Below are 27,265 nucleotides of genomic sequence, written 5' to 3' on the forward strand. Positions count from 1 at the left end.
AAGGACTGAAGGAATAAAAAACAAAAAGAGAAGATGAAAAAGGAACCAAGGAAAGAAGGACTAAACCAATACAAACTATTAAGCAAAGAATATAGAAAGAGAAAAGAAAGAAAAAGTCATGAAGAAAGGTAGGAAGAAAGAACAGAAGAGGAAAAAAAATACAGATACACATCTAAAGAAAGAAAAGGATCCAGCGAAATCAGAATGACAGAAGGGAGGAATAAACAAATGCAAAAAGTTAAGAAAATAAAAAAAGAAATTAAGAACAGAAAGATAGCAAAAAAGAAAGTAAGGGAGAGAGAGAGAGAAGAGACAGAAATAAATGGATTAATTACACTTAAGTGTTTTGTCATAAAGGAGACGCAATGGAAAGAGTTAGCCTCTCTCGCTCTCTTTGCCTTTAAGACATATGGCTTATGCACAGTTCTAAATGGCACCTTCTCCTTTGATGCCCTACGGCACGTGTGTGTGCATGAGGGGTCTGTGTGTGTGTGTGTGTGTGTGTGTGTGTGTGTGTGTGTGTGTGTGTGTGTGTGTGTGTGTGTGTGTGAGGGTGTTTTGTTTTAAAGAGAGCTGTGAAATCCTCCTGGGACACTTGGTGTCTTCTGTCCACTCATAGGGAAATAAGGGCCCACTTTGCCTTAGTCTGTAATGACACACTTGTATCCTGTGAAGCCCTGTTTATTCCACAGGGTCCATCAAGCTACCTCAATGTGTAAGAGACCCCAGAATCCAGAGGTAACTTTGGGTGCTTTCACATCAACCTTGATTACTCCAGACTAGTCTAGGTCTGAACCAAAACTGCCAAAATCTGATCTGGCCAATAGAAGTGGTTTCACACTCTTGCAAACAATTGTACCAATCACAGATTGTTAAGGCAGGTCGTTGTCACCTATTCAACAACAGGTGATACCTGTATCTAATGTAGCTGTAGATTCATTTACGTCTAAGAATAAAAGGAATCCGATGGAAATCTGTTCTGCTCATCCTGCTGTGTGACGCAGAATTTTGGCAGATTTCAGGTGTGAAATCGCCCTTTGACTTAGAACAGGTTTATAATGGAAGCCAAAGGGAAATTATTACAGACCTTTTAATGTGTATCTCATGTCTCTCTCCCTCTTTATATCTCTTTCTCTCTCCCTCCCTGATACACACTTCACGCTTACACACAGTTTTTCCATGTCTGGTCATTTGGAGTGTTAATCCCCTGAACATAATGTCCTAACTTACATTGAGATTCATTGCCATCTCTTTCTCTCTCTCTCTCTCTCTCTCTCTCTCTCTCTCTCTCTCTCTCTCTCTCTCTCTCTCTCTCGCTTAGCAGAGTTATAGTTAAGTTATAATCTCTATTATTACATCCTATTGTCCTCATATTGAGCCCTGCTGACCCTTCCCTGCCCCAGTACAAGCAATAAGACACTTGACCCATCACTCATAATCCCCACACCACCCAACACTCACACTCTTGAACAAATACACACACACACACAAAAACACACACACATGCTCTCAACACTACAACCCTTCACTCCCTGCCATCCATCCTACACTGACCACCAGCATGTTCCAAAAACAGACACCATTTTCGGTTCAAGGCTGACCCCCTTCCCCCTCAATCCCCCACATACTCACACACACACACACACACACACACACACACACACACACACACACACACACACACACACACACAATGCCACTCACACCCACAGTTGTTGCCCCATTCCCCCATCCAACCACCCCAGGCCCGGCCCCTTATCTCCTTATACGTCCCACCTTATCCAATAGGGGTCCACGTAGGGGTGTGCCTGCAGGCCAGGGGGCTTTGGTGGGTCTTTATAAAATTGTATGGAGATGAGCAACAGTTAGCACTTTCTGTCAGTCCAGGGAGGAGAAGGACAGGAGAGAGAGCCGAGAGAGAGGGGGGAGAGAGGAAGACCGTTGGGGCCAGTGGTTTCGTCCCAAATCCCACTCTTTCAGAAAGTGTCGGTGGGTAATCTGTGTTTTTTGGTGGTGTTTTTTTTTTTGGAATTCTCTGGGTTCCTGAGCTGGGACCTTATTTTTTTCCTTCCGTACTTTACCGCTCATGCTCTCCTGTTGTACGTGTGTTTTGTGAAGTCTCCCCTTAAGCAGAGAGGATGGAGAACGCCCACACTCAGGAGTCGGCTGAATGCCTGGCCTACTTTAGCGTGAACGAGGGCACGGGCCTCTCACCTGAGCAGTTCAAGAAGAACCTGGCCAAGTTTGGCTATAACGGTGAGAGAAGCATGAACTGATCGATGTTGAATGTTAATACAAGGAAAGAAAGTCTGAGCTACTGGAGTCTAGAGTCTATGAGGAAGAAGGAACTCTCAGGCTGGTAAAAAGAGAATAGACAGAGAGCTGGATAGTGGTAATGATGATCCTTTTCCAGCTAAATAATTACCACAAGTTTATTTTATTTATGCCACTAAAAATATGATTGTATCATTTATTTCAATCACATATAGTTGTCTTTAACTACATACGAATAATTTATATATATGATATCAATATACATTGATCTAGATCTAGACATCTGATAGCAGTTCCTTTAAGTGTAATATATATCATGATATAATTGAGCTATATAAGGCAGAAAGGGCCTAGACTAAGGCTTTGTGTCAGATGCAAGGTCAAATTGAAGGACAAACAGTCATTTCTAGGCCCGTCAGCTCTGATTCTTGTAATTCTTGCATACACTGCACTGTATGAAGTCTCTCTGAGACGATGATTATGCTTATGGTACTGTACAGGTAATAATAATAATCTTCTCTGTCTGTTGTTTTGTCCTTTTTTGATTCCACCTTCCTGACTGCATTGACCAATCACAGAGCTGCCTGCTGAAGAAGGTGAGTTAATGAACTCAGCTGACTTATAATTGTTTAAAATACATTGGGCTGCGCCAAGAGGTTTTATCAAGATTATTTTATAAATTTGTATTATCAATTATTATTATAATTATTTTATTGTACCCGCATTTTTCTTCCAATTTTAGCTAAGCCAATTAGCTAAATGTTATTGTGTTAATATCTGCTAAACATAAAAAAATAGACATACTGTTGGGTTATAAATTAAGCTAAATTAACCAATGCTTATTTTTTTGAGCATTCAGTTTATTAAAACAGATTAAAACATATATCCAAAAAGTCTAAGTTTTTTTATGCAATTATATGCCAATACCAATATGATTTAATACACTGCTAATTTGCCAGTGTTAAATCAACACTGTTAGTGCATCCAAAAAAAAAGATGTATGCAAGAACAATGGAGGAACATAGAGTATACTCTATTTGTGTTTCACTGCCTAGACTCAGATTTCAGATTTAAGGCTAAGGTGTGATCCACTTACAGGCGACAACATTTGAAAATGTACTGCACTAATAATACTGCTCAGAACTCAGTGGACATAATTGACATATCACATTACACAAGATCATAAATACAAACTGTTCGTTCTCTCCCTCTCCCTCTCTCTCTCTCTCTACCAGGTAAAACAATCTGGGAGCTGGTGGTGGAGCAGTTTGAGGATCTGTTGGTCAGGATCCTGCTGCTGGCAGCCTGCATTTCTTTTGTAAGTGAATCTGTGTGAATCTCACATGATCAATACAGCAACATACCAATATCCTCCAAAGAACTTTCGTTTTCCTTGTGGCTGTTTGTGGGCGGGACCTGAAGGGGTCATGTGGTTGCAGGTGATGTGCTAAATGTGGGCTTGTGGTGTTCCTGAAAAGAGACAACACTTCAGTTTCACAGTTGGGGGTCACTAATGCTGTTGTGAAGGACAGGGGACACATTCTCAAGCCCTCCTGTCAATCTCTGAGAGAGCCCCTTCACCTTTCAGCCTTGAGTAGTGCACTGTGGGTAAACTGTAAATTCATTTGTGAACCTGAAAGCATGGCGAGCACCAGGAGGTAGTAAAAATCACGACCCAAATAGAAGTCATGCTTTGAGTTCCATGTCCCTCAATCTAACTCGTTAATCACTTTGCATGTAAGGAAAAAATGCAGCATGCAGAAGACTAATTGAATTTTATTCGGATTGTAAAATCAGACAGACATTGGATTTTGGATACAAAGAAAAAATGGTTTGATGTGCAAATACAGCTTTTCTAGTCCCCATGGAGAAGTATTGCTTATAGAATAGGGCTAGAATGCAGAGTTAACATTAAAAAAAGTACAATAGGAAATGCAAATATACAAATAATATTCATTCAAAATAATAATTACAATATAAAATATGAAGAGATCAAATAATAAAGGACAAAGCTGATCACTCAATTCAAGGAGAATAAGAGCAGGAAAAATCATAATATTAAGAAAACTTTTTTCAGTACTGGATTGATGTTGCATTTTATCTGGACATTAGAGACAGTTACTCAAACAAAAAGTAGGATTATACTTTTAAAAAAGGAATTACATTTAAATTACAAAAAAAAATATGAATGAGCAGGTGTCTGAAAACTTTCGTCCATAAAGTTTTAATGCAAAACAGCGGTAAAAAATTGTATTGTGCAAATGTTAACATTATAAAAATCCAACACATACCTCACAACTAGGATATTGTTTACACCTGGTTACAGTATCTGGAATATATTCTAATAGGATTTTAACTAAATGCATTTACACTTGGTGGTCAAAATTGTCTCAACATTTGTTAGACTGAAATCCGATTGAAATGTACAAATTCACTCATTTTGCACAAATTAATACTAGTGTTTTAGTTTACTTGTACTGGGAGAATACTCAAGTGCTTTGAAGTGGTTTGATCAATTATTAAATGCATCTTTGTTGCATTTATACTTGCATTTTATGTAGTTGGGTATTGATGTCAATGCATTTCTACATCAAATTAAAATTAACCCAACCAGACATCCAAAATTAATCACTGTTGGTGGCCAGCTTAAAACAAACAGTTTGACAGTTTCAGACGCTATTAGTGCTTATAAGGCTTGGTCACATGTTTGGCGCATGCTCTAATTTAGCGCTGTGAACGAATGTGAAAGCCATAGAGAGGTTTATTTCATTCTATGGTCTCCTGAGTCTGCTGAAGTGAAACATTTATTTTTGGGCTGTTAATCAGTACGTACATCATTCTACGCTGCACTTATTACTCTCATAACTTCTCCTTTAATGATTGTTTGATTCCTCCTTAATAGCTCCTCTTAATGGCATAAGTATATTCACAGCAAATGCAGCTCATTACTGAAATACTTTATCTGTAATTCTCCCATGAGGTTTTGATATAAAAACACTTCCCATCCATGTCAGGCCTTTAATCCTTCTCCCAGCCACACACACTCTCACACACTCACAGTCATACACTCACACACTCATACACGTGTCCACTTGCAAGGTTGTTTTATAGAGAGTTGAGTTGAGGGGGAGAACATGCAGCATTAGTTCTGCTGTCCTGCGTCGTAATAATTTCGCTATAGCCCTAGAAGGCTAGGCCTGGTGGGAAGAAAAGCAGATGGAGAAAGACAGAAAGAGAGAAAGTAAGTAAGAAAAAAGGAAGAAAGAAAATACGAAGGAAAGAGAGAATGTGTCAGTGTTTTATTAATTGTGTATTCTGTATTTTTATTTTCTCCAACTGGGTAAACATCTCTGCTCATCACATGTTTTTTAAATGACTGGAGCTAACTAAACAATTCAGCCTAATAATTTCAGAACATTTTGTGGGAACATTAGAGAAGATTCAATAAATTCTTCCCTAAAGATCTAAAGTAAATCTAATAGAATTGAATCAAATAAATTTGAGATTTACACCTTTGCTGTACTGTTTTTTTAATATAGTAATTTTTCTGCCCGTCAGGTCCTGGCCTGGTTTGAGGAGGGAGAGGAGACAGTCACTGCCTTTGTTGAGCCTTTTGTCATCCTGCTCATCCTCATCGCCAATGCTGTGGTCGGAGTTTGGCAGGTGAGTTTTTTCACAATGTCAATTACTTTACATTTTACAGCAGAGAAAAGGGTTTTGTTTGACCTACACTTGTAGCCCATGCACAGAACAAGGCCTGTTAAGAAGTTACCAATCTAAGTATTTACACACATCCGATCACAAAACAGCAACACAGAAGAAAAGAAGTAATTCATGGAAACGTTTTGAAGTTAGGGACGAGATGAACAAGCCAATGCCTTAGACTAATAGAATAGAATCATATAAATCACCAGAGTTATATAGTACTGTTAGCTCAGTGAGCTGAGCACAGTTTCTTAAAGGAGAACTCTGGTGTAAAAATTGACTTTTGTTATAGTAAAACATGATAAAGAGTACCAAACTTTGTTGAATAGCCCACCTTTGTTCTACCCAAGCTTTCCGAAATCCAGCTATTTCTTGCAATTTGTCCACAGGCTAGAATGGGTTTTAACGGGGCATAGTTTGCTCCTGCAGATAAATTGCTTTTTACACCATTATCAGGGCTCAAAGTAGCTCCACATCTCATTGTTAGAATCTAAAGAGCCCTGATATTTAAAACGAGGCATTATGAACTTTAAAAGTGAAAAACCACGGTTTACAACCCGTAGCGTTAGCTACATCTCCGGGCACCGCCATCTTAAAGTAATGTCATTAGATGATCATTAGAGTGACAAGCATATAATGTTGCAGCCTGGAAAGGCACAAACACGAAACATTCTACCTTCTGTATGTATACAGCATGTACTTCTGTTAAATTTACGTGCTCATCACTCTGTACTTTAAGATGGCAGCACCCGGAGATGTAGGTTATGCAACGTGTTTTTTAATAAACTTCTTGTGCACTTTTAATGTACTTAATGCCTTAAATGTCAGAGCTCTCTGGATTCTACCAATGAGGTGTGGAAAAAGCGATTTATCTAAAGGGGCAAGAATATGGCAAAATAGCTGTCTCTCGGAAAGGTGTGGGAGAATGGAGGTGAGCTAATCAACAAAGATTAGTACACTTTATCATGTTTTACTACACCAAAAGTCAATATTACACCAGAGTTCTCCTATACATTAAAAGTCTAAATGTTTCAACTGTTCAACTGATACAAAAGCATGGCCTCTTTGATGCCATCTTACCATCTTTGACTTTTGTATAATACATGGGCACAGTACATGGGCAGTGAGATGCTTGGAAAGAGGCTCTCTCTTTGGTGTGCAGCAGAACAGAGCAGTTGGCATTAAATCAGGGGTCGAGGGTTAATCCCAGCAGATCTTTAAGCCCTCCACGGCCTGCAGCAGTGCTTTGCAGAGTGGCCGTATCGTCACGTTGCTCAGGGCTGGTCAGGTTTCAGTAGGGTCCACATTGATACAACAATGCTCACTTGGAAACTATGTGCAGCAGTGGAAGGAGAAGGCCTCTGGGCTGTAAAGAGATGGGAAGAGAAAATAGGATCTGATTGTGGCCTGGCATTTCCTTCCTCCACAGGAGCGCAACGCAGAGAGCGCCATCGAGGCACTGAAGGAGTACGAGCCAGAGATGGGCAAAGTGTACCGCGCCGACCGGAAGAGCGTGCAGAGGATCAAGGCCAGAGAAATCGTTCCTGGAGACATTGTAGAAGTGTCAGGTAGATGCACAATCAGCATTCACACTAAAGCAAAAAGAGAATAAAGCTCAGACTTCTGAATGAGTCAGTAGGATTGACTGACTGATCCAGGCTCTGCCCACAAATATTGACTAATAATGAACTCCATATGTTCAGGAGTGATGTAAATTAAATGATACTGGAATTCTTCTTAAAACCAGTCTAAATATATGATTTTTTAAAACATTGCTATACAAGAATATCATAAGAATATTCCAATTATAAGTAACTTATTTTTACTTGTTTTAAACAGTTTTACCTACTGAAATTGTCTTATTCTACTGCTAGAATACTTTGCCTCTTTTAAGCATAATGTCTTGACAAAAGCGAAATTATCTGTTATGTCTTTAAAAATTAAAAATGATTTACCAATACTATAATAGCCAGTACTTTAAGAGCCAATACTTTAAGAGCCATTACAATTGTGATGCCTGCCTTTTTAAGTCTGGTTAAATCAGATTTTTTTCTATATCAAAACAAACTAAGATCAATATACTGTATCACCACTATGTGTCACAAACAAATTCTTTATATTTCCCCCATTTAAATTTGATAGTTGCTGATAAAACAAACCAATTTAAATTTTCCAAAAGTACTTGGAAAGTTTTTTCTATTATGATGATTTCCATTCTGGAGATACAAGGTTTTTGGCAAGAGAGCAAGGATATACATACATGACCAGAGCAACTATTTAGAAGGTATTTTTTTTATTATTTATAGATATAATGAGCCACCTTCAGTGTGATGTGACGCATCATGATGCCCCATCAAATAAAGATTGAATGGCAAGCATCGGCACCTGCTGCCAGTATGTCTGAAGTGTGGCAAGACACAAGAGTAGAACAAAGCATGTTGGCCAGCTGTCATACTGCCATATGAAGGGAGGGATGGAGGGAGTGAAAGAGAAAGAGAGAGAGAGAGAGAGAGAGAGAGAGAGAATTGTGTGTGAAATGTGTCCTTGAGAAAGAGTGTGAACAGGTATCCTTTTATGGCAATCGCTGTGTGTGTGTGTGTGTGTGTACATGAGAGAGAAAGAGAGAGAGAGAAAGAGAGAGAGAGAATAAAAAGCACAGGGATCACAGAAGGTTGAGAGAACTCATCAAGAGTGCAGGCAAAGGAGTGCTGGTGTATAAATACAGCCCAGCACCTGTCTTCCACTTGCCCCCTGTCTCAACCCCCTCTCTCTCTCTTTCTCTCTCTCCCTCTTTCCCTTTATCCCTCTCTCCTTCTCTTTCATTCCCCACCTGTTCCCTCCTCATCACTCCTTCTCTCCACTCCAGTCAACTTGTTTACAGTGTTTAAAGGGTCGCTGTGTCCTTTCTCTCTCACGCAGCTCATCACTTTAAAATGCTTTGAGTTGTTGGGCAGGAAATTATAGTTCTTCAATGAACTACTTATGAGTCAATTCAGGCCATCTGATTACTTAATTGATAAATAATTAATTTATTAAGAGTTCGGTGAAGAGGACTTTTACTGGACAAATCCATTTAACTTTAACACTGATACTGAAAAAAGGATACATGATTTTTTAAATTTTGCAACACACGTTTCTTTGTGTTCTTGTTCTTAATCCTACAGTTGGTGATAAAGTGCCTGCTGATATCAGAATCACCTCCATTAAGTCCACAACTCTGCGGGTTGATCAGTCCATCCTTACAGGTAAATATTAAAAAGAAATATTATGCATCGAAATAGTATTTCTTTTGTTTATTGTGATGTTAAAAGACGAAAAAAAATAATTTGACTATACATTTTATTCTATTCGATTAAGTAATTATTGTAACATGTAGAGTAAACATGAGTAATAGTAAAATAATTTAAATCATAACTCTCTCTCTCTCTCTCTGTCTCTTTTTGTCCTTTTAGGAGAGTCAGTGAGCGTAATTAAGCACACAGAGTCCGTTCCTGACCCCAGAGCCGTCAACCAGGACAAGAAGAACATGTTGTTCTCTGTGAGTTTTCTTTTTTTTTTTTTACCACCACACCTCTATCACTCACATCATCTCCCCTTCCATCATTTTCATTACAAGATCTAACTTCACTTAATTTACTCACTCTAACAGCATAGCATTTTCACTTTACCTGTTAGAACCTGTATGCAAGCCTATACTACAGGCCTTCGCTCTCAGAACCAGTTGTATAATTATCAACATCAGTTTAATTGGCTCTAGAGTTAAACCCTGTGTAATGCCACAAAATATTCCATATCAACCAACAGTCACCAACAGTTCAAAACAGTTTCTGCATTACGATTAATCGCTAAATAAGGTAGCAAACACTGTAGTTTACTGTATAAAAGCATGTGTGTGGTACATGTGTTCATCCGTGTCTTACTCTCCTGTCTTTGCTTTTACCAGGGAACCAACATCGCTGCAGGCAAAGCTATTGGTGTGGCCGTGGCCACTGGCGTCTCCACTGAGATCGGCAAAATCCGTGACCAGATGGCGGCCACAGAGCAGGAGAAGACACCCCTGCAGCAGAAGCTGGACGAGTTCGGTGAACAGCTCTCTAAGGTCATCTCTCTCATCTGCGTGGCTGTGTGGATGATTAACATCGGCCACTTTAACGACCCCGTGCACGGTGGCTCCTGGATCCGTGGTGCAGTTTACTACTTCAAGATCGCTGTGGCTCTGGCTGTGGCTGCCATCCCTGAGGGTAAGAGAACTGCTCTGGTCACAGATGTGCCACAGATAGTAATTGTACAATAGCATCACACATTTTTAATTAGGTTTGTCTTTACCAAAGCAAAGCAGAACTCATCACTAATGATGATCCACTGCCATTATAAGTCACTTGCACGTCTTACACCATAGGCGTAGGAACCGGGGGGGATGGGTGGGACATGTCCCACCCAATATTAGAAACAGGTGGATTTGTCCCCCCCAAAAATGATATCAGTTCGCTCAGGTCAGCTGTACTATTAATGAGGAGACAGACCGGACCAATCACGGAGCCGGTTCAGGTATTAAGTCACGCCTCTCAGTAGAAACAGCCAATCAGCTTGCTGGTTTTGCGGCGCGCGGAGCAGAGGCAGTTTGCTGTTGGGGAAGCCCCGCCCCCTCGCTGTGAGATTTAGCAGCGGGATCGGGACGCAGCAGCTTCAGCTGATTTTAAAACAGATATGGATATACGGAGATTTTACTAAAAGAAAGGTAACGATAGGCTAACCACTTCAACTGTGATGATATGTTTCTGATAGCTGGTTAAAAATACACGTCTCTGAATCAGCACACAGTTTAAACCCACTGTGATTAATAAACTGCAGCTGTGTTAGTGTGTAAGCTTATCTTTGGAATTAGCTAGATTGGGAGTCAGGGTTAAAGAAAAAAAATAAAATATATATGTAATGTTTCCCTGTACCTGATCAGCTAATCACTTTAATTTTCAAACTGTTTATTCATTTAGGATTACAGGACTTACTGTGAGCTATAATGAACGAAAATTGATTTAACTAACTAGTTATCTAGAAGCTGGATGTAGATGATCGCCAGAATTTCGAACAGTACTTTAAGTTGGTAGTTTAAAGCAGTTACTTAACCCCGATCACTGCCCTAAACTAGTGTTTTCCACCTGATCAGCTAATAAATAGTCATTTACTGAGTTTACCTGTTAAAAACCTTTAGCCCCATATGGAGCCTAAATTAATCATGTATATCCACCAGAGGAAGCTCTAGAATATGCAGAACAGTTTTAATATGCAGTAGAATATAAAAGAACTGGGTTGAGAAACACTACTGTAACGTGACTTCTGTTCATTTGTATTTCACAGTAAGACCACATATCCTGACGTTTATAAAAGTCTCTATGAAACGTAAAGTTACATTCTTTTACATAAAAGGACACCATCTTAAGAAGAGCTCTCAGTAGAAAAAAATAAAAGTGCAGGAGAAAATGTAAATATACAACAGAATTGACATGCCAATACATAATAATAATAATAATAATAATAATAATAATAATAATAATAATAATAATCTGTTATATTATTTTAAATATTAGGTGATAACTGAAAATTTTTGTCATATGTACATAATTCAGACATTGCTTGCATAATTTTTAGTTGTATGTAATGTTTAGGTTGTAAAATCACCTTATAATAATAATTTACTTTTAATTAAAAGTAATTTCCACAAATGTTGTTCTAGGAAACAATTGGGTGGGCTTGGGTTCATATTGGCAAATGTGTCCCCCCCAATATCAAGCCCGCTCCTACGCCCTTGTCTTACACAACTAACGAGACACCAAGATTTCATTACTTCCGATTGATTTTTTTTTTGACGGTTAGTTTATCAATCAATCAAATAATCAATCATTTTTTTCCCTCGGTAAAACATTGTGTAGCCCTCATGTTCAATGCTCCCAAGCATTTACAACTTAAAGGGACTGAAAAATAATTTTAAGTATTTAATCAGGTGAGCTAAAATAAATAAATGGTAAAAGTATTAGAAAAACAAGCAAAAAAACATAAGATTTAATGAAGAAGAAATAAAATAATTCAGAATAAAAGCATAAAGGGACAGGCCAAAATGTAAAGCAGCAAAATAAAGAGACATAATTTGCATATTAAAATATAAATACAAAAAATAGTGACTCAAAGGGACTGAAAAAATACATTTAAATTTAAATTAAAAACAGATAATTAATCAGGTGAGCTTAAATAAGCAACTTAATAAAAAAATAAATAAACTAAATAAATAAATATATAAATAAATAAATGGTAAAATTATTAGAAAAACAAGCAGATATAAGACTTAATAAAGAAGAACTAAAACAATTCAGAAAAAAAGGATAAGTAGACAGGCTAAAATGCATGTAAAGCAGTACAATAAAAAGATAAATGATTAGTATAATAAAATATAAACACAAATAAAAAAAATAGAGGACTAAAAATGAAGTAACTAAAATAGCACCATGATTATAAAGAAAGTGATGAAGGTAAAACAGAAGATAGAATAAATACAAAATAAATGAACAAATAAAAAGATGAAAACAGGAAATAAAATTAAATTAATAAATTAAATAAATTAAATTAAATAGATAAAAAAACTCAACTAATACAGTTACAGGCTGTCTAAAGATAGTTAGAAACTAAAAGTTTAAAAATTATTTAGTGACACCAGTGAGTTGAGGTTTTAGAGTTTCCTATAGTGAATTCCAGCTCACTGTAGATATTCCAGTGTAGCGGAATTGGATTTTGTTGTGTGTTCTGTGTATATACATATACGTCTATAATGTGAATCCACTAACCTGGCTCTTGCTCTGTGTTGGCAGGTCTGCCCGCTGTGATCACCACCTGCCTGGCTCTGGGCACACGGCGCATGGCCAAGAAAAACGCCATTGTCCGCTCCCTGCCCTCCGTGGAAACCCTGGGCTGCACCTCCGTCATCTGCTCCGACAAAACCGGCACCCTCACCACCAACCAGATGTGTGTCACCAAGGTGGGTCAGAGATAGGAGTACATAGTAACCTCCAAACGAACACACATACACAATCACACACAAACCGCACACATGCAAACATGAAAACATAAAAAAAACCACTTTTCAGACCTTCCCTATTGTTACAAATGCCTTTAAACTAAAATCCCCCGCCATGTGTTTTTTTTAGATGTTCATCATTGATAAAGTAGAAGGCGACTCCGTATCTCTTGACCAGTATGACATCTCTGGCTCCAAATACACTCCTGAGGGTGAAGTGTAAGTATAAAACAACCAAACAAGCAATGATTAAGAAGATACAAATAGGAAAAAAAATAACACATGCTGAACATAATCTTACTCACTTTCTTTGCCTTCCCTACAGAACTAAGCGTGGCCTTCCAGTCAAATGTGGTCAGCTTGATGGTCTGATCGAGCTAGCAACTATCTGTGCCCTGTGCAATGACTCCTCCCTGGACTACAATGAAGTTAGTATACACATCTCTCACTTTCTTTCTTTCTCTTTCTTGTCTTCCTTAAAGCAGCATTATGCAAGAATTGGGAGGTGTAATTAGTGCTTTAACACATTATTTTTGTAAGCTGAGAAATACAGAACCAGCATGCTAAAGTGAAAGAAGCATGTGGCTTGAGGTGGTAAAGTAATATTACAGGATTTTACACAAATGTGGCATACTGTGTACTAGGGCTGCAACGATAAATCAATATAATCGACAATGTTGATTATTTAAATTTGTTGACTACGAACATCACTGTCGACTAATCATTAATTTGTAATAGTACCACATTACTCAAAGTGCTGGAGACAGAACCGCAATAGGAGATATGGTAAATAGGTAATAGGTAAATGTCTTCCTCACACAGTTTATACTCCTAATCTGTCTCCAAAAGTGCCCAAACACAGCAGATTACATATTTAGTCACTAAATATCAAACATCCAGACATTTAAATGCCTTTTAAATCTCTTGTTCAACTGTCGCTATCGTTTTTAGAGATGAAGGACATGGCAGAAATAATCGTTGACTAATCGAGAAAATAATTATCAGATTAGTCGACTACCAAAATAATCCTTAGTTGCAGCCCTGCTGTGTAGTTCAGTTAGCAGAATGCCGACCCTGGAGTTGTAATGGTAACAGCACTAGCACTAGTCTCCTCATTACAGGTTAATGGAGCATCAACATGATTTATTTAGGCTGTTCGATTAATGTAAAAATGCTACATAATGCTGCTCATCTTAAAAGGACTATCTTCTAAATTGCTTACATTTTATATTTTGTTGTTTCTGTTTTGTAACAGTCTAAGGGTATCTATGAGAAGGTGGGTGAAGCCACTGAGACTGCACTCTGCTGCCTGGTTGAGAAGATGAACGTGTTCAACACTGAGGTCCGAGGCCTGTCTAAGGTGGAGAGAGCCAATGCCTGCTGCTCTGTAAGTGTACCAATCTATTGTTGTATCAAAAGTTCCATTCCATTCTATTAATCAGAAGTTCATAATAATTGGTCCTCCTCCGTCTTCTCTGCTTCCTAGGTTATCAAGCAGCTGATGAAGAAAGAGTTCACCCTGGAGTTTTCCCGTGACAGGAAGTCCATGTCTGTCTACTGCTCCCCCGGAAAGCCCTCCAAGGCCCCCATGGGCAACAAGATGTTTGTCAAGGTCAGTGTTACTTTTCTAGAAAGTAGAAATCAATCCAAACCTTCTCCATAAAAATAACATTATTTTAACCTTATCTAATCCAATCCTGTGTTCTTTCAGGGTGCTCCTGAGGGTGTGATTGACAGGTGTGCTTATGTGCGTGTGGGCACCAACCGCGTCCCTCTGACTGGCCCGGTTAAAGACAAGATCATGGCTGTGATTAAAGAGTGGGGCACTGGGCGTGACACCCTGCGTTGCCTGGCCCTGGCCACACGAGACTCCCCGCTCAGGAAGGAGGAGATGAACCTGGAAGATTCCACCAAGTTTGCTGACTATGAGGTATGAAAGAAATGAGAGGATCCTTCTTTATTTAAATAGTCTACAGTCTCAGGATGATCTTTAAACGCTAAAAAGACTTAACAGTATATATACACACACACAGACAATTGAACACATAGGGGAAAGTAGCCTGTAGGGGATGACTATACATTGATAATGCCAAAAAAAAGGGGTCAGACACAAACAATGTGTTTCTCATAAATATTCATACATGCAAACATACCGTATTGCCTCTGATTGGCTAACAGCACTGCAAGGCAGCAAGATAAACAACAGTTAGAAACATTTGAAAACAAATACAGTTTTACACAAATAAAGTTTTTGCAATGTCATATATGTTACTTCACAACATGTTTAAGTGCAGTTCAGCCACTGACCTAGTCTTAGAGTCTCTGTAAAATGCAAAATCCACCAGAGATCCTATGTAAATCCTATAGTTACACACAGAGGTCGGTAGTCCAGGTCCAGAAAGTAAGAAATTTGTTTATTTTAACTTTTAACTAGTATAAATAAAACTGTTCTAAACATATTCCTACCTATCTGAATTGCACTTTGCTGGAGGTGTTCCATAGACAAATTCTAACCCTTTGTTACTTAGCTCTAAACTACTGGGCAAAGCATAAAACACTGATGTGTTATTTGCACAAAGAACACAGGAACGAACTTGCCATGCTGTTCCTAGCACTGTTAGCTCCTATCTGATGAGCCGAGGTGGGCAAGGCCATGAATACTAATTCATGGGTTGACGTAGACACAATTTCTTTTCCTGATTGACTTGTTTTTCTGAATATTTTCTTTTACTAGCTACTGCAGACAATAGAGGTTAAAGAAGAGTTTCATGTGCAGCATCATATACAACTCAGAGAGACCTATAGTATTTCACAAAGAATAAGAAAAAATGGATTTTAGCAGAAGGAGACCTTTAAGTGATCTCAAACTGGTTCCAGTACCACTGATGTGTCCCTGTGAATTGTTTAGATGCTACAGAGCTCCAGGTTTCACTAACTTCATCATATTCTTTTGTCCTCCATAGACTGACCTCACCTTTGTGGGCTGTGTTGGCATGCTGGATCCCCCTCGTAAGGAGGTCATGGGCTCCATCCAGCTGTGCAGGGCTGCCGGCATCCGCGTCATCATGATCACTGGTTCGGGACATTCTTCTCTCTTCTTTTTATAAGTCATTCACATGCTATTATTCAATACTGTTCCCTCAACACCTTCTTTTCTATTTCTCCCAGGTGATAACAAGGGCACAGCTGTGGCTATCTGCCGTCGTATTGGCATCTTTGGCGAGGACGAGGACGTGACTGGCCGTGCCTTCACTGGCCGCGAGTTTGATGACCTGCCTTTGACTCAGCAGAGAGATGCCGTGCGCAAAGCCTGCTGCTACGCCCGTGTCGAGCCATCCCACAAGAGTAAGATCGTGGAGTTCCTTCAGGGCTTTGATGAGATCACTGCTATGGTGAGAAAGCTACACATGTTTTGACCACAATATTGATCATAAATCATGATCAAAGAAACCAAAACACAGAGAAAACAATGGGCAAGATAAACGTGTTGTAAAAACGGATGGAACCAGTCTAATACTCGGCAGTGAGTGAGTGAGTGAAGTGCAGGGATATATATTTTGGTGAACAGGTGAAATCAATACTCAGGTGATGATTATGGTTTGGGAAGTGTCATGTGATCAGTCATCTGAGGGAGTGAATGAGTGATATTAGTGTGTGGTGCATTCTGGGCAATGGAGTCCTGAGTTGGGAGATCACCTTTTAGACACAGGTGCAGGAAGAATACAATTACTGTCAATTGATTGAAAACAAGATGCTGGAAATCCCAGGCAAACGTTTCTATAGCCAGTCCAGACAGAAACATGGGCCAAGTAGAAATTCTTATGAATTATTTTGTTTGAAACTGGTTTAATTACTTACATTACAAAGCTAAATTTTAGTTTTTTGAATATTTTGGTCATTCTGATCCCAAAAGGCAAAGATCATTTTAAATAGATTTTAAATGTTAAAATAAACTCCTTTTTAGTGTTTATGCTTGTGTTTAGGCCCTACTGATCCCAAATAGCAAGGAGACATTAAAAATGCAAACTAAGCAAAAGTCCGGATCTCAGGAGGTTAACATTCCTCAATTCATATTAGAAATTACCACCCAAGTGGACAGGGCAGTCGGTGATAATGATCATGATCAGCCAGCGGAATCTGGCTAGAATTGTTCAAATGCCAGACAAGCGTCTCTTAGTTTCCATAGAACATGTCAGTTTAGGTTAACGATTTCAGTGCTTTGGGGCCACAAAGATCTTCATCTTCCATCCCTCTGTCATTCAACAGACTGGTGATGGTGTGAATGATGCTCCTGCTCTGAAGAAGGCCGAGATTGGCATTGCCATGGGCTCTGGCACTGCTGTTGCCAAGTCAGCCTCGGAGATGGTCCTGGCCGATGACAACTTCTCCTCCATTGTGGCAGCTGTTGAGGAAGGCAGAGCCATCTACAACAACATGAAGCAGTTTATCCGCTACCTCATCTCCTCCAACGTTGGCGAAGTCGTCTGGTGAGCGACCGTCTCTTTAAAACAAACAGCTGCCCTGCTGTTATCTATCCATGTGTCTTCACAATTTCACAAGCCTTATCCTTTCTCATTTCTTCTCCAGTATCTTCCTGACCGCTGCTCTTGGTCTGCCTGAGGCTCTGATCCCAGTCCAGTTGTTGTGGGTCAACCTCGTCACTGATGGCCTCCCTGCCACAGCTCTTGGCTTCAACCCCCCTGACCTGGATATCATGGGCAAGGCTCCCCGTTCTCCCAAGGAGCCCCTCATCTCTGGCTGGCTCTTCTTCAGATACCTGGCCATTGGAAGTATGTTAAAAATGCAATCAATGGAGTAAAGCTTTGATAAATCTAAGGCAAGGCCTTATAAATGGCTGTATAAACTGATAAACTGATTTTCCTCTCTCTCAGGTTATGTTGGAGCTGCTACTGTAGCTGCTGCTGCCTGGTGGTTCATATACTCTGATGATGGCCCTATGGTCAGCTTCTACCAGCTGGTGAGTCTCCTGAACCTAAGTTTGCACACAAACTTTACAATGACTACAACAGTGTTTGCTTGAGTTCAGTTCCTCAAAAGACCTACTCAGATGTGATTAGTTTCTCTGGAGGTCCTGAGGTAATTTTCTCTTTTATGTGGGGGTCCTCTGTGATTTTAATCAGATGCCCTCTGAGAAAATTACAGGCTGATTTACCTACTGTTTTTCGCAGAACTCCGTGGTCCTCTGGTAATTTTAGTTCCGCCCGGATGCACATTTCTGAGTTTAGTCACCTCGCGTTTAATAAAATAGCTATTTGTCCACTGTCACACACCGTAATAACACTTTAGGCGCGCGTTTCCACAGAGATCCACGTAAACACAACAGCGAGTGGAAATGGAGGAGCTACTGAACGTGGTGTGACGTCACTGAGAAAGCTAAAAAACTCACTGGTCCTCCTGTTTTTTCAATTGCAGTCTGGATGAAAGAGTTTTATCACTGAGTAGAAGTGTGAAATATTTTTCACAGACGACCCCCTGAAAAACTTAACCCATCAATAGGGCTACTTCTTGAAAAGTTCAAGTTCTATAGTGGCTTGCAAAATTGTGCATACCCCTTGAAATTTTTTTAATTTTGTCTTCTTACAACCACAAATGTAAATCATCGCTGTCCAATGAAAAACAAGTATCTCCATTTTTGTCGATTTTTAGTTTACTACATAATTTGAACAGACAAATTTTATGTCCCTTATACTCTGCTAAATTTTCTTGATGAAGGGACCAATAGAAATGATCTAAGAAATAAACTATTTTTACATTGACTTCCTTTGAATGTTTAGAAGTTTTCTCTCTCCTGTAAAGTTGCTGTTTTGGAGATACTTGTTTTTGATTGGACAGCGACAATTTTTTTTTGAGATTTTAAATGATAGATCAGCACAAAGTAACACCTAATTGTGAAGTGGAATGAAGGCATACTATGGTTTTAAAAATTTGTATCAAATAAAAATCTGAAAAGTCTGACATGCCAAAGTATTCACCCCCTTTACTCTGAAACCCCTTAATAAAATCCAAGTCTCTGAATTATTAGTTACTAGAGTCCAGCTGTGTGTGATTTAGTCTCAGTATAAATATAAACACCAGGTCTGTGAAGGCCTCAGTGTTTTTTTTGTAGAACACTAGTGAACGTACAGCATCATAAAGACAATGGAACTCACCAGACAGTTCAGATATAAAGCTGTTGAGAATTTTAAAGCAGGGTTAGGTTCTAACAACATATCCCAAGCTTTGAACATCCCAAGGAGCACTGTTCATTCAATCCATCATAAAAAAATATATAAAAAGAATTGTACAACTGCAAACCTACCAAGACATGGCCGTCCACCCAAACTGATATATCGAGCAAGGAGAGCACTGGTCAGAGAAGCAGCCAAGTGGCCCATGGTCACTCTGGAGAAGCTGCAGAAATTCACAGCTCAGGTGGGAGAATCTGTCGACAGGACAACTGTAAGTTGTTCACTTCACAAATCTGGCCTTTATGCAAGAGTGGCAGGAAGAAAACCAGTGTTGTGCTTCTTTGTGTAGATCTATCACTTAAAATCTCAATAAAATACATTTAATTTTATGGTTGTGAGGTGTAAAGTTATGAAGTCATGATAAACAAAATACTTACTGGATGTCTCCCTGTCTTCTAGTCCCACTTCATGCAGTGCAGTGCTGAAAACGAGGACTTCGAAGGTATTGAGTGCGAGGTGTTCGAGTCTGCTCCCCCCATGACCATGGCCCTGTCTGTGCTGGTGACCATCGAGATGTGCAACGCCCTCAACAGGTCAGACTCCAACAACCTGCTAGAGATTGATTATAAATACAAATAAAAATGTCAATGCTCAGCTCTTAAACATTACCATCTTCACCCATATATACAGCCCTGGAAAAAAATTAAGAGACCACTTTAGTTTCTAAATCAGTTTCTCTGATTTTGCCATTTATAGGTATATGTTTGAGTAAAATGAACATTGTTGTTTTATTCTATAAACTATGGACAACATTTCTCCCAAATTCCAAAAGAAAATATTTAATTTAGAGCATTTATTTGCAGAAAATGAGAAATGGCTGGAATAACAAAAAAGATGCAGAGCTTTCAGACCTCAAATAATGCAAAGAAAACAAGTTCAAATTCATACATTTTTTAAGAGTTCAGAAAACAATATTTGGCATAATAACCCTGTTTTTTAATCACCACTTTTATTCATCTTGGCATGTTCTCCTCCACCAGTCTTACACACTGCGTTTGGATAACTTTATGCCACTCCTGGTGCACAAATTCAAGCAGTTTAGCTTGGTTTGATGGCTTGTGATCATCCATCTTCCTTCTGATTATATTATATATAAGTGGTCTTTCATTTTTTTTCCAGAGCTGTACATGTCTCCTAACTATGTGACATTAGTTTCATAGCAGCCACAATATTAGATTGTAAGTCTTTATTAGTTTCTGAGTAAATAATAATTGCTTATTACTTTAATTTGATTGTGTATTTGTGTGTGTGCAGTTTGTCAGAGAACCAGTCCCTGGTGCGTATGCCTCCCTGGAGCAACCTCTGGCTGGTGGCGGCCATGTCTCTGTCCATGTCCCTGCACTTTATGATCATCTATGTTGATCCTCTGCCTGTAAGTTCCACCAACAACCTTCAAGAATTTGACATAAAAAAGTACAAAAAAAAATATTATAGTCCGATTTAACATTAAACATTGATTTTATTTCTATAATCTTCATAGTGCAAATTACTGTTGTTTATAAAATAAATACGTGGTATTTTTTGTCACTGTCACAAATCTCTCAGTTTTTGTAGGTTTTTGTTTTATGACATAATTTAAATCTTCTCTTCAGTTGAGTTTTTTGTAATGTGTCCAAATTTGAATATAAACAGACCAAGAGAAATGCTCCAAAATTATTAGAATATTTTTTATAGTAACTTTTAGTAATCCTCCTGTGCAGTTTTTGGAGATACCAGGTTTTGGAATGACAGCAGCTTATTTGAAATGTTAGACTTTTGGACAGAACTGTATGCCAGTTTATTTTCTTTATCTGTCAAATTTATTATCCATTACTGATCTATTTTTTTATCTATCTCTCCACATATCTCTCCATCTCCACATATTTCTCGATCTCTCCATCTCTCTCTCCATCTCTACCTATTTCTCCACCCATCTCTCTATTTCTCCATCTCTTCACCTCTCCATATATCTCTTCATCTCCACCTATTTTTTTCTCCTATCTCTATATCTCTCTCTTCACCTCTCTATTCATACATCTCTCCATCTCTCTCTTCATCCATCCATCTATCTATCCTCTAGATGATTTTCAAGTTGACTCATCTGACTCTGGAGCAGTGGCTTGTGGTGCTGAAGCTTTCTTTCCCCGTCATCCTCATCGACGAGCTGCTCAAGTTCGTCGCTCGCAACTACCTGGAACGTAAGTGAACACACACACACACACACACACACACACAAATTAATTTTCTCCTTTAATTAATTAACACTGATCAAAATTACCTGTTAATTAATTGAACGTGATGATACAATCTGATAATGTACTAAACTCTATACTGTTAACCCATCGATTAAGCTTTAAACACCTTTTAAAACAGTAAAAAAAATCTATAATTTAGACTTCAGTATCCTTAAAACTAAATACTCCTGTGAATGAGCCTTCTCCTTTTTCCTTTTCACATGTACCTCCTCTCCTCTTCCTTTTCTTTTCCTCTTCTCTGATCTTCTCTAATGTCCCTCCTCCGCTCAATCCCTTATGATTTTATTCCAGCCTAATCCTGTTCCCTTCACAATTCCTGTAACAAAGCAAGGTATCCCCAGTCGTCACCATCTGCGTTTATTGTTTAGATAGGGTTTTGTCTTTTGTCTTATTTTGTTGGATGTTCTATGCTCGGTAGAACATCAGAATGTCGAATTGTTCACTGAATTGTTTGAATCACGCTGTTTATGTTGCATATTTGCAGTTTTAAAAATGTGTCTGGTTATGGTGAATAGTTATCACCAGCTTACTTGATATATTAACACAAACAATTAATATATGAACATAATCCAATTGAAATTCATTTGAAATCCTAATGATAATAGATAAGAATGGGCAGATGCTGAATTGCTGATTCAGTTGGGTTATATTATTCATATTATAGTTCTTTTACTAACTTTGTTTTTGGACTGTGGGTGGTTGTATGTGGAATTCAGCTTTTAGTATATATATATATATTTTTTTATTTTTTTCAGGGTTTCTTTAGCATAATTCTTTATTTGTTTGAAATTTGTATTATAATTAGAGTTTGCATGGAGTTTTCTCAAGCAAAAGCTTCAGATTTTTTTTGTCATTGATGATTTAAACTAAGAAATGCACAAAACTTAACTGCATTGCACTCACCACTGTACTACCATATTACTGTTCAGTGATACAAATAGTGGGATAGTGCTGTATGTTCAGCTTTTACTAATGGATGGATGAACTAAATGAAAGAGGACAGCTCACCAACTTCAGTTTGAAGTTAAAGCTTTTCTGCAAGCCTCTTTCTGATTGTTCTTCTTCTCTTTCACAGAGAAAGACGAGAACCTGGTGTCTAAGAAATGGGACTAAGAAGAAAACATCCGCACAGAAGCAGAATTGTTCTTTTAAAAAGAGAAGAGTTGGTAAAAAAGAAGATTTAAAGACAGAGTGTGCTTATCCAACCGCCTGAAAGAAGTTAGACGACCAGTCAGTGAAGCAACAGTGAACATCAAGCCCACTGCAAAATGCCAAAGAGAAAATCTTACAGATATTTAAAAGAATGAAATAAGTGCTGTGAATGTATTGCAATTTAAGTTAATATATATAGAGAGATTAACATTGTAAACAGTTATCTAATAATGTACTGGTTCTATTCTTAAAAAAAAATAAAAAATAAAGATATATTAAAAATGGGAGAGGACTCCATTCTGTGTCTCCTAAAGTTTGACTATTACTTGGGTGCAGAAAAAGAACTTTTAACAGCAGTTTGAAACATTTAATCAAATGAGACCCTGATGTGGATACAAAAAACAAGTTAGGGTCTTCAGCATAGCTAAATTTGAAGGAAAAGCAAGAGGAAAAAAACTTAATGGAAGTCAGTGTAATAAGAAGTAGTTTTAAAGAATACTTTTAGTTTTGGTCTGGTCTGAATCAATAAAGTGTTTTCCCTTTGGTCTGGTTTGCTTTGATAGTTAAAAATGTATTAACCGCAGCAAAATGTGTCACAACAAACCATGTAAAAATGTTATTTCTGCTTATTGCTCAGAGCAAGCTGTCTGGGAAGCCGCTCTTAAAGTTCTTTAATTTTCCCAAAAATCGCCAGTGCTCCTTTTAAGCCAGTGTGCCTTATGTATGAATTTGATCAGTCAGGTTGTAAAGCCACTCTGCTGAAGTACAGCTTTATACATTGGTTCAGTTTGGTTCTGCAGTCCCGAGACTGGAGCAGAATTAGCATTAACCACTAACCGTGCTAATCAGTAGCTCTTTTGTAGGGGAAAAATTAAAGTGGCTGGGCATTCTGTATAGCCGCAACTTTATTAACTTCATAATAACAATTAATCTTCATTATGCTGAGACAACAGAGAGGTTGCATTTCACGCATGGAGAGATCACATGTTTATGCACACTGTGAGCCTTAAACTTGTGATTACAACATCCACATACCTAGCAGACTGTGCGCAGCTTAAATTGGAGCCCCTAGTCAAAATACACTATATATGCAAATATTAATGGACAGTCCTTCTAATGAATGCAGAATTCAGTTACTTTATGTTGCATCCATTGCTGACACAGATGTGTAAATGCACACACACAGTTTGTCTTGTCTCTGTAGAGAAGTACCTCCAATAGAAAATGATTCTAAAGCAGATAATACAAACATAAACCTGTGGAACACTGAATGGAACTATGTTCTCTGAAATGATGCATGATTCAATACTTTTGAATAGGAGGAATTGGGGAATTGCCTTTCCTGGAAACGCAGCATTTAGATAGTTTTCAAAATTAGGGGTCTCATGGAAATGCTTAAGCACCCCTGTTCATAAGACCTATTTAATTGATTGAGTAAAAGTGAATGAACGAATTCTGTACAGAAAACCTGTTCTCCACATGTTTTATTTTCTAAATTGTGAAAAACTTACACAATTACCCAATAAATGTCATTACTTTCATACACACCTCATTTATTTTTTTCCAAATACAGTGTGTGAACTTTTTTTAATTGAATTGTTATATTTTTAGTGATTCCAAAAGAACACTAAACAATTTAAACCTGGGCTAAAACTGCTCTTGTTCTTGTTGGAGCAGATGTCAGATAAATTTTAATCACTGTTCTGTTTGTTTTAGTGTACTGTAATCATATAACAGCAGTTTATTATTAATGACTAGAATTAATATTTCTGTTAATAATTCAACATATGGACAACCTGTCTAATGCTCAACCTAGGTCAAAAATGACCCGCATTCATTTTCTATTTAACTTTCTGTTAACTTATTTAACTAACTGTATGTTTGGCAAAATGATAAACATGATGCAAATACTAAGTAAGTGTTAACTTTCATCAGATATTTTCTAAGGTCATGTTAAAACAATTGAAAGCAGTTCTTAGTTAGCTGTGGGAGCTGTGAAATGGTAAATGTGGGTCATGTCTGACCTGTGTGTAAACCTGACATAGAAATACAAAAGTTGCTTCTTTATAAAGTAAAAAAAAAGAAAATAAAAATAAAGATTTGTGCTAAAGAAACCCTCAGCCATACATGAATTAACATTAGAGGGGTAGTGAAACAAGAATTACTTTTATTCAAAAAGTAAGAAAGGTAAAAACAAAATAAGCATGTTTTATGATTTAAAAACAAGCTTATTGAGGAATACCTTAAATTCAGATTTTTCATTGCTAAAATATATAATAGAAATTCTCATTCATACATGAATTAACATTGAAAATGAATGTGGGACATTTTTGACCCATGTTGCACATTAAAGGGGTAGTAATACAAAAAGTAAATTCAAAAAGATTGCTGAATAATTGCAAAAATACAGAAAATTAACCTCAGCCAGGTCACTTTTGAACCATGATGTGCATCAAAGGGTTAAAGAGGTTTTGACTTAAAACTAATTCAGTTTATTTTTAAGTGAATGGTTGCTATGGCAGCAGCAGGACTTGTGGTGAAGAAGAAGCTGCACTTGGAACTTTAGTGTACAGTTAGTTGGACTGACTGCTGGAGAACACAGTTCTTCAGTGTCTGAGAAAGAAAGAGAGCCTATAAATCGAGTGAAAAGACATTCAGGTAAGTAAATCAGACTTAAATTACTGTTGTGATGAAAAGTCTAACTAGTTTAATTAAAATTTGATATGAATTATTAATACTTTATATTTTAACTTAGTTTCTAGATTAGAGATGAAGCCTTCTGTGGAGATGCGTGGCCTCCTGCTGATCAAGCCTTGGTTAAGGAGGATTGGCGCTGTTCCTGTAAGTGATCATGGTGATGTTTGATAGACAGTGCAATTAGCTAAATTAGTAAATAGAGTATTTATTTAAATTTTTATATATTTTTTATATAATTTATATCGAAATATTGTGATTTTTGTTTTGTTTCTTCCCCCGGGAAGAGCCGCGTCTCTCCGGTTGCTAGGCGACATGTAAACATAGCGTCTAGCTTAGCTTAGCTTAGCATGCTAATGATAGCGATACACTGCGCTGCCCCAAACAGTTCAGTCCAGTGATCAAATTAATAAATTAATTTGATTATTATTTAATTATTATTTATTTATATCAAACAAACATATTTTAGCCTGAAAAGTGTAAATAAATTGTATTTTTTCTTAATTGTTTGCAGAAATGTATCTGTTTTACTCTTACTTAAGTTCTATTTTAATTGTTCTTCTGTTTGCAGTTTATTTCACTGTTTTATTCTGCAATATTATTGTTACTTTTGTTATTTGTACATTTGTACGTTTATTCTTGATGTATAAAGCTTTGAATGACTTCTGTGTATAAAATAATGTACTAAATAAATAAACTAAACTGATTAATAAAGTGTGATTTGTTTCAGATACGTCTAAGTTGTCCTTTTTAATTCACTGTATTAAAAAAAATGACAAATGTGATTTATTCTGTATTCTATACCTCTGTGAAATGCAGGAGAGAGCAAGAAACAGAAAAAGGCTGTCCAAAAAGTTGTGGATGAAGCCAAGACCTGCTGCCCAGAACTACCTTCTGATGGTTAAGCAGACAGGATTAGAACAGCACAGCCTGGTGGAAAGCAGAGATGTAGAGATGAGGGAGGAAGAGTTAGAATGCAGGGATGTAGAGATGAGGGAGGAAGAGTTAGAATGCAGGGATGTAGAGATGAGGGAGGAATAGTTAGAATGCAGGGATGTAGAGATGAGGGAGGAAGAGTTAGAATGCAGGGATGTAGAGATGAGGGAGGAAGAGTTAGAATGCAGGGATGTAGAGATGAGGGAGGAATAGTTAGAATGCAGGGATGTAGAGATGAGGGAGGGACAGTTAGAATGCAGGGATGTAGAGATGAGGGAGGAATAGTTGGAATGCAGAGATGTAGAAATTAAGGATTAAAGGATGTAAAGTAAAGGTGTAGAGATAAAGGAGGAAAGGATGGACATGGATGTAAATACTTAATCATTTTAATGATTTATGCACTGTAAATAGCTCACTTTGTAGATATGAGAGAGGAAAGGATGGAAAGCAAAGGTGTAGTACGGTGGCCCTGAAGTGCAAAACAAATTAACACGTCAGAAAGCAAAATTACAAAAATTAAAACAAATTTACATACAAAAAATAATACATTCAAGAAAACAAAAAAATATTTTACATTGACAGAAAAAAAAACATTATATTTCAGAAAAACAAATTTACAAGAGGCATAACACTGAAACATTTTTATCATCACTGAATCACTTTCACAAACTGCGATTTCTGACTGAAAGGGAGGGTCTAACACACAGGAAGTGCTTGTTGCAGACCCTCCTTGTCAGTCAAGCTGCTTCACAATGAGAGGGTGGAGTTATGGATACTGAACGATGTTTAATGGCACGTATTTTAGCAGCAGCAGTAAATGCTAAAACTGTCCCTTTCCTGTTGCTACTGCCCCATCCGCGGGGTTTAGCCACTGCCCGGTGGTCATCAGCCAGTGTCTTGCCGGGTTCAGCCACTGCCCCAAGGTCATCAGCCAGTGTCCCCTGGGGTTCAGCCACTGA

The 27,265-nt window shown here is 37.9% G+C and overlaps 1 protein-coding gene across 2 annotated transcripts; it reads left to right on the forward strand.

The window, feature by feature from the left end:
• The first annotated feature begins 1,857 nt into the window (after positions 1-1,857).
• atp2a1 (ATPase sarcoplasmic/endoplasmic reticulum Ca2+ transporting 1) lies at positions 1,858-22,961 on the forward strand. Of its 2 annotated transcripts, XM_049467896.1 has the most exons (25): positions 1,858-1,989; positions 2,119-2,256; positions 2,853-2,870; positions 3,510-3,592; positions 5,833-5,937; positions 7,409-7,547; positions 9,144-9,224; positions 9,432-9,517; positions 9,923-10,220; positions 12,837-13,003; positions 13,173-13,261; positions 13,368-13,470; positions 14,298-14,429; positions 14,529-14,654; positions 14,754-14,972; positions 16,006-16,117; positions 16,211-16,434; positions 17,309-17,529; positions 17,630-17,832; positions 17,935-18,020; positions 19,690-19,823; positions 20,545-20,662; positions 21,350-21,467; positions 21,816-21,855; positions 22,600-22,961. In XM_049467896.1, the coding sequence occupies exons 2-24, from the start codon at positions 2,139-2,141 to the stop codon at positions 21,818-21,820; spliced, it is 2,985 nt and encodes a 994-aa protein (XP_049323853.1). In that variant the 5' UTR covers positions 1,858-1,989; positions 2,119-2,138; the 3' UTR covers positions 21,821-21,855; positions 22,600-22,961. The 2 variants fall into 2 exon arrangements, with proteins under 2 accessions (XP_049323853.1, XP_022528372.2); XM_022672651.2 differs by lacking the exon at positions 21,816-21,855.
• Positions 22,962-27,265: the final 4,304 nt, after the last annotated feature.

Source organism: Astyanax mexicanus, chromosome 19 (assembly GCF_023375975.1).
Source record: "Astyanax mexicanus isolate ESR-SI-001 chromosome 19, AstMex3_surface, whole genome shotgun sequence".
NCBI classification, from domain to species: Eukaryota; Metazoa; Chordata; class Actinopteri; order Characiformes; family Acestrorhamphidae; genus Astyanax; species Astyanax mexicanus.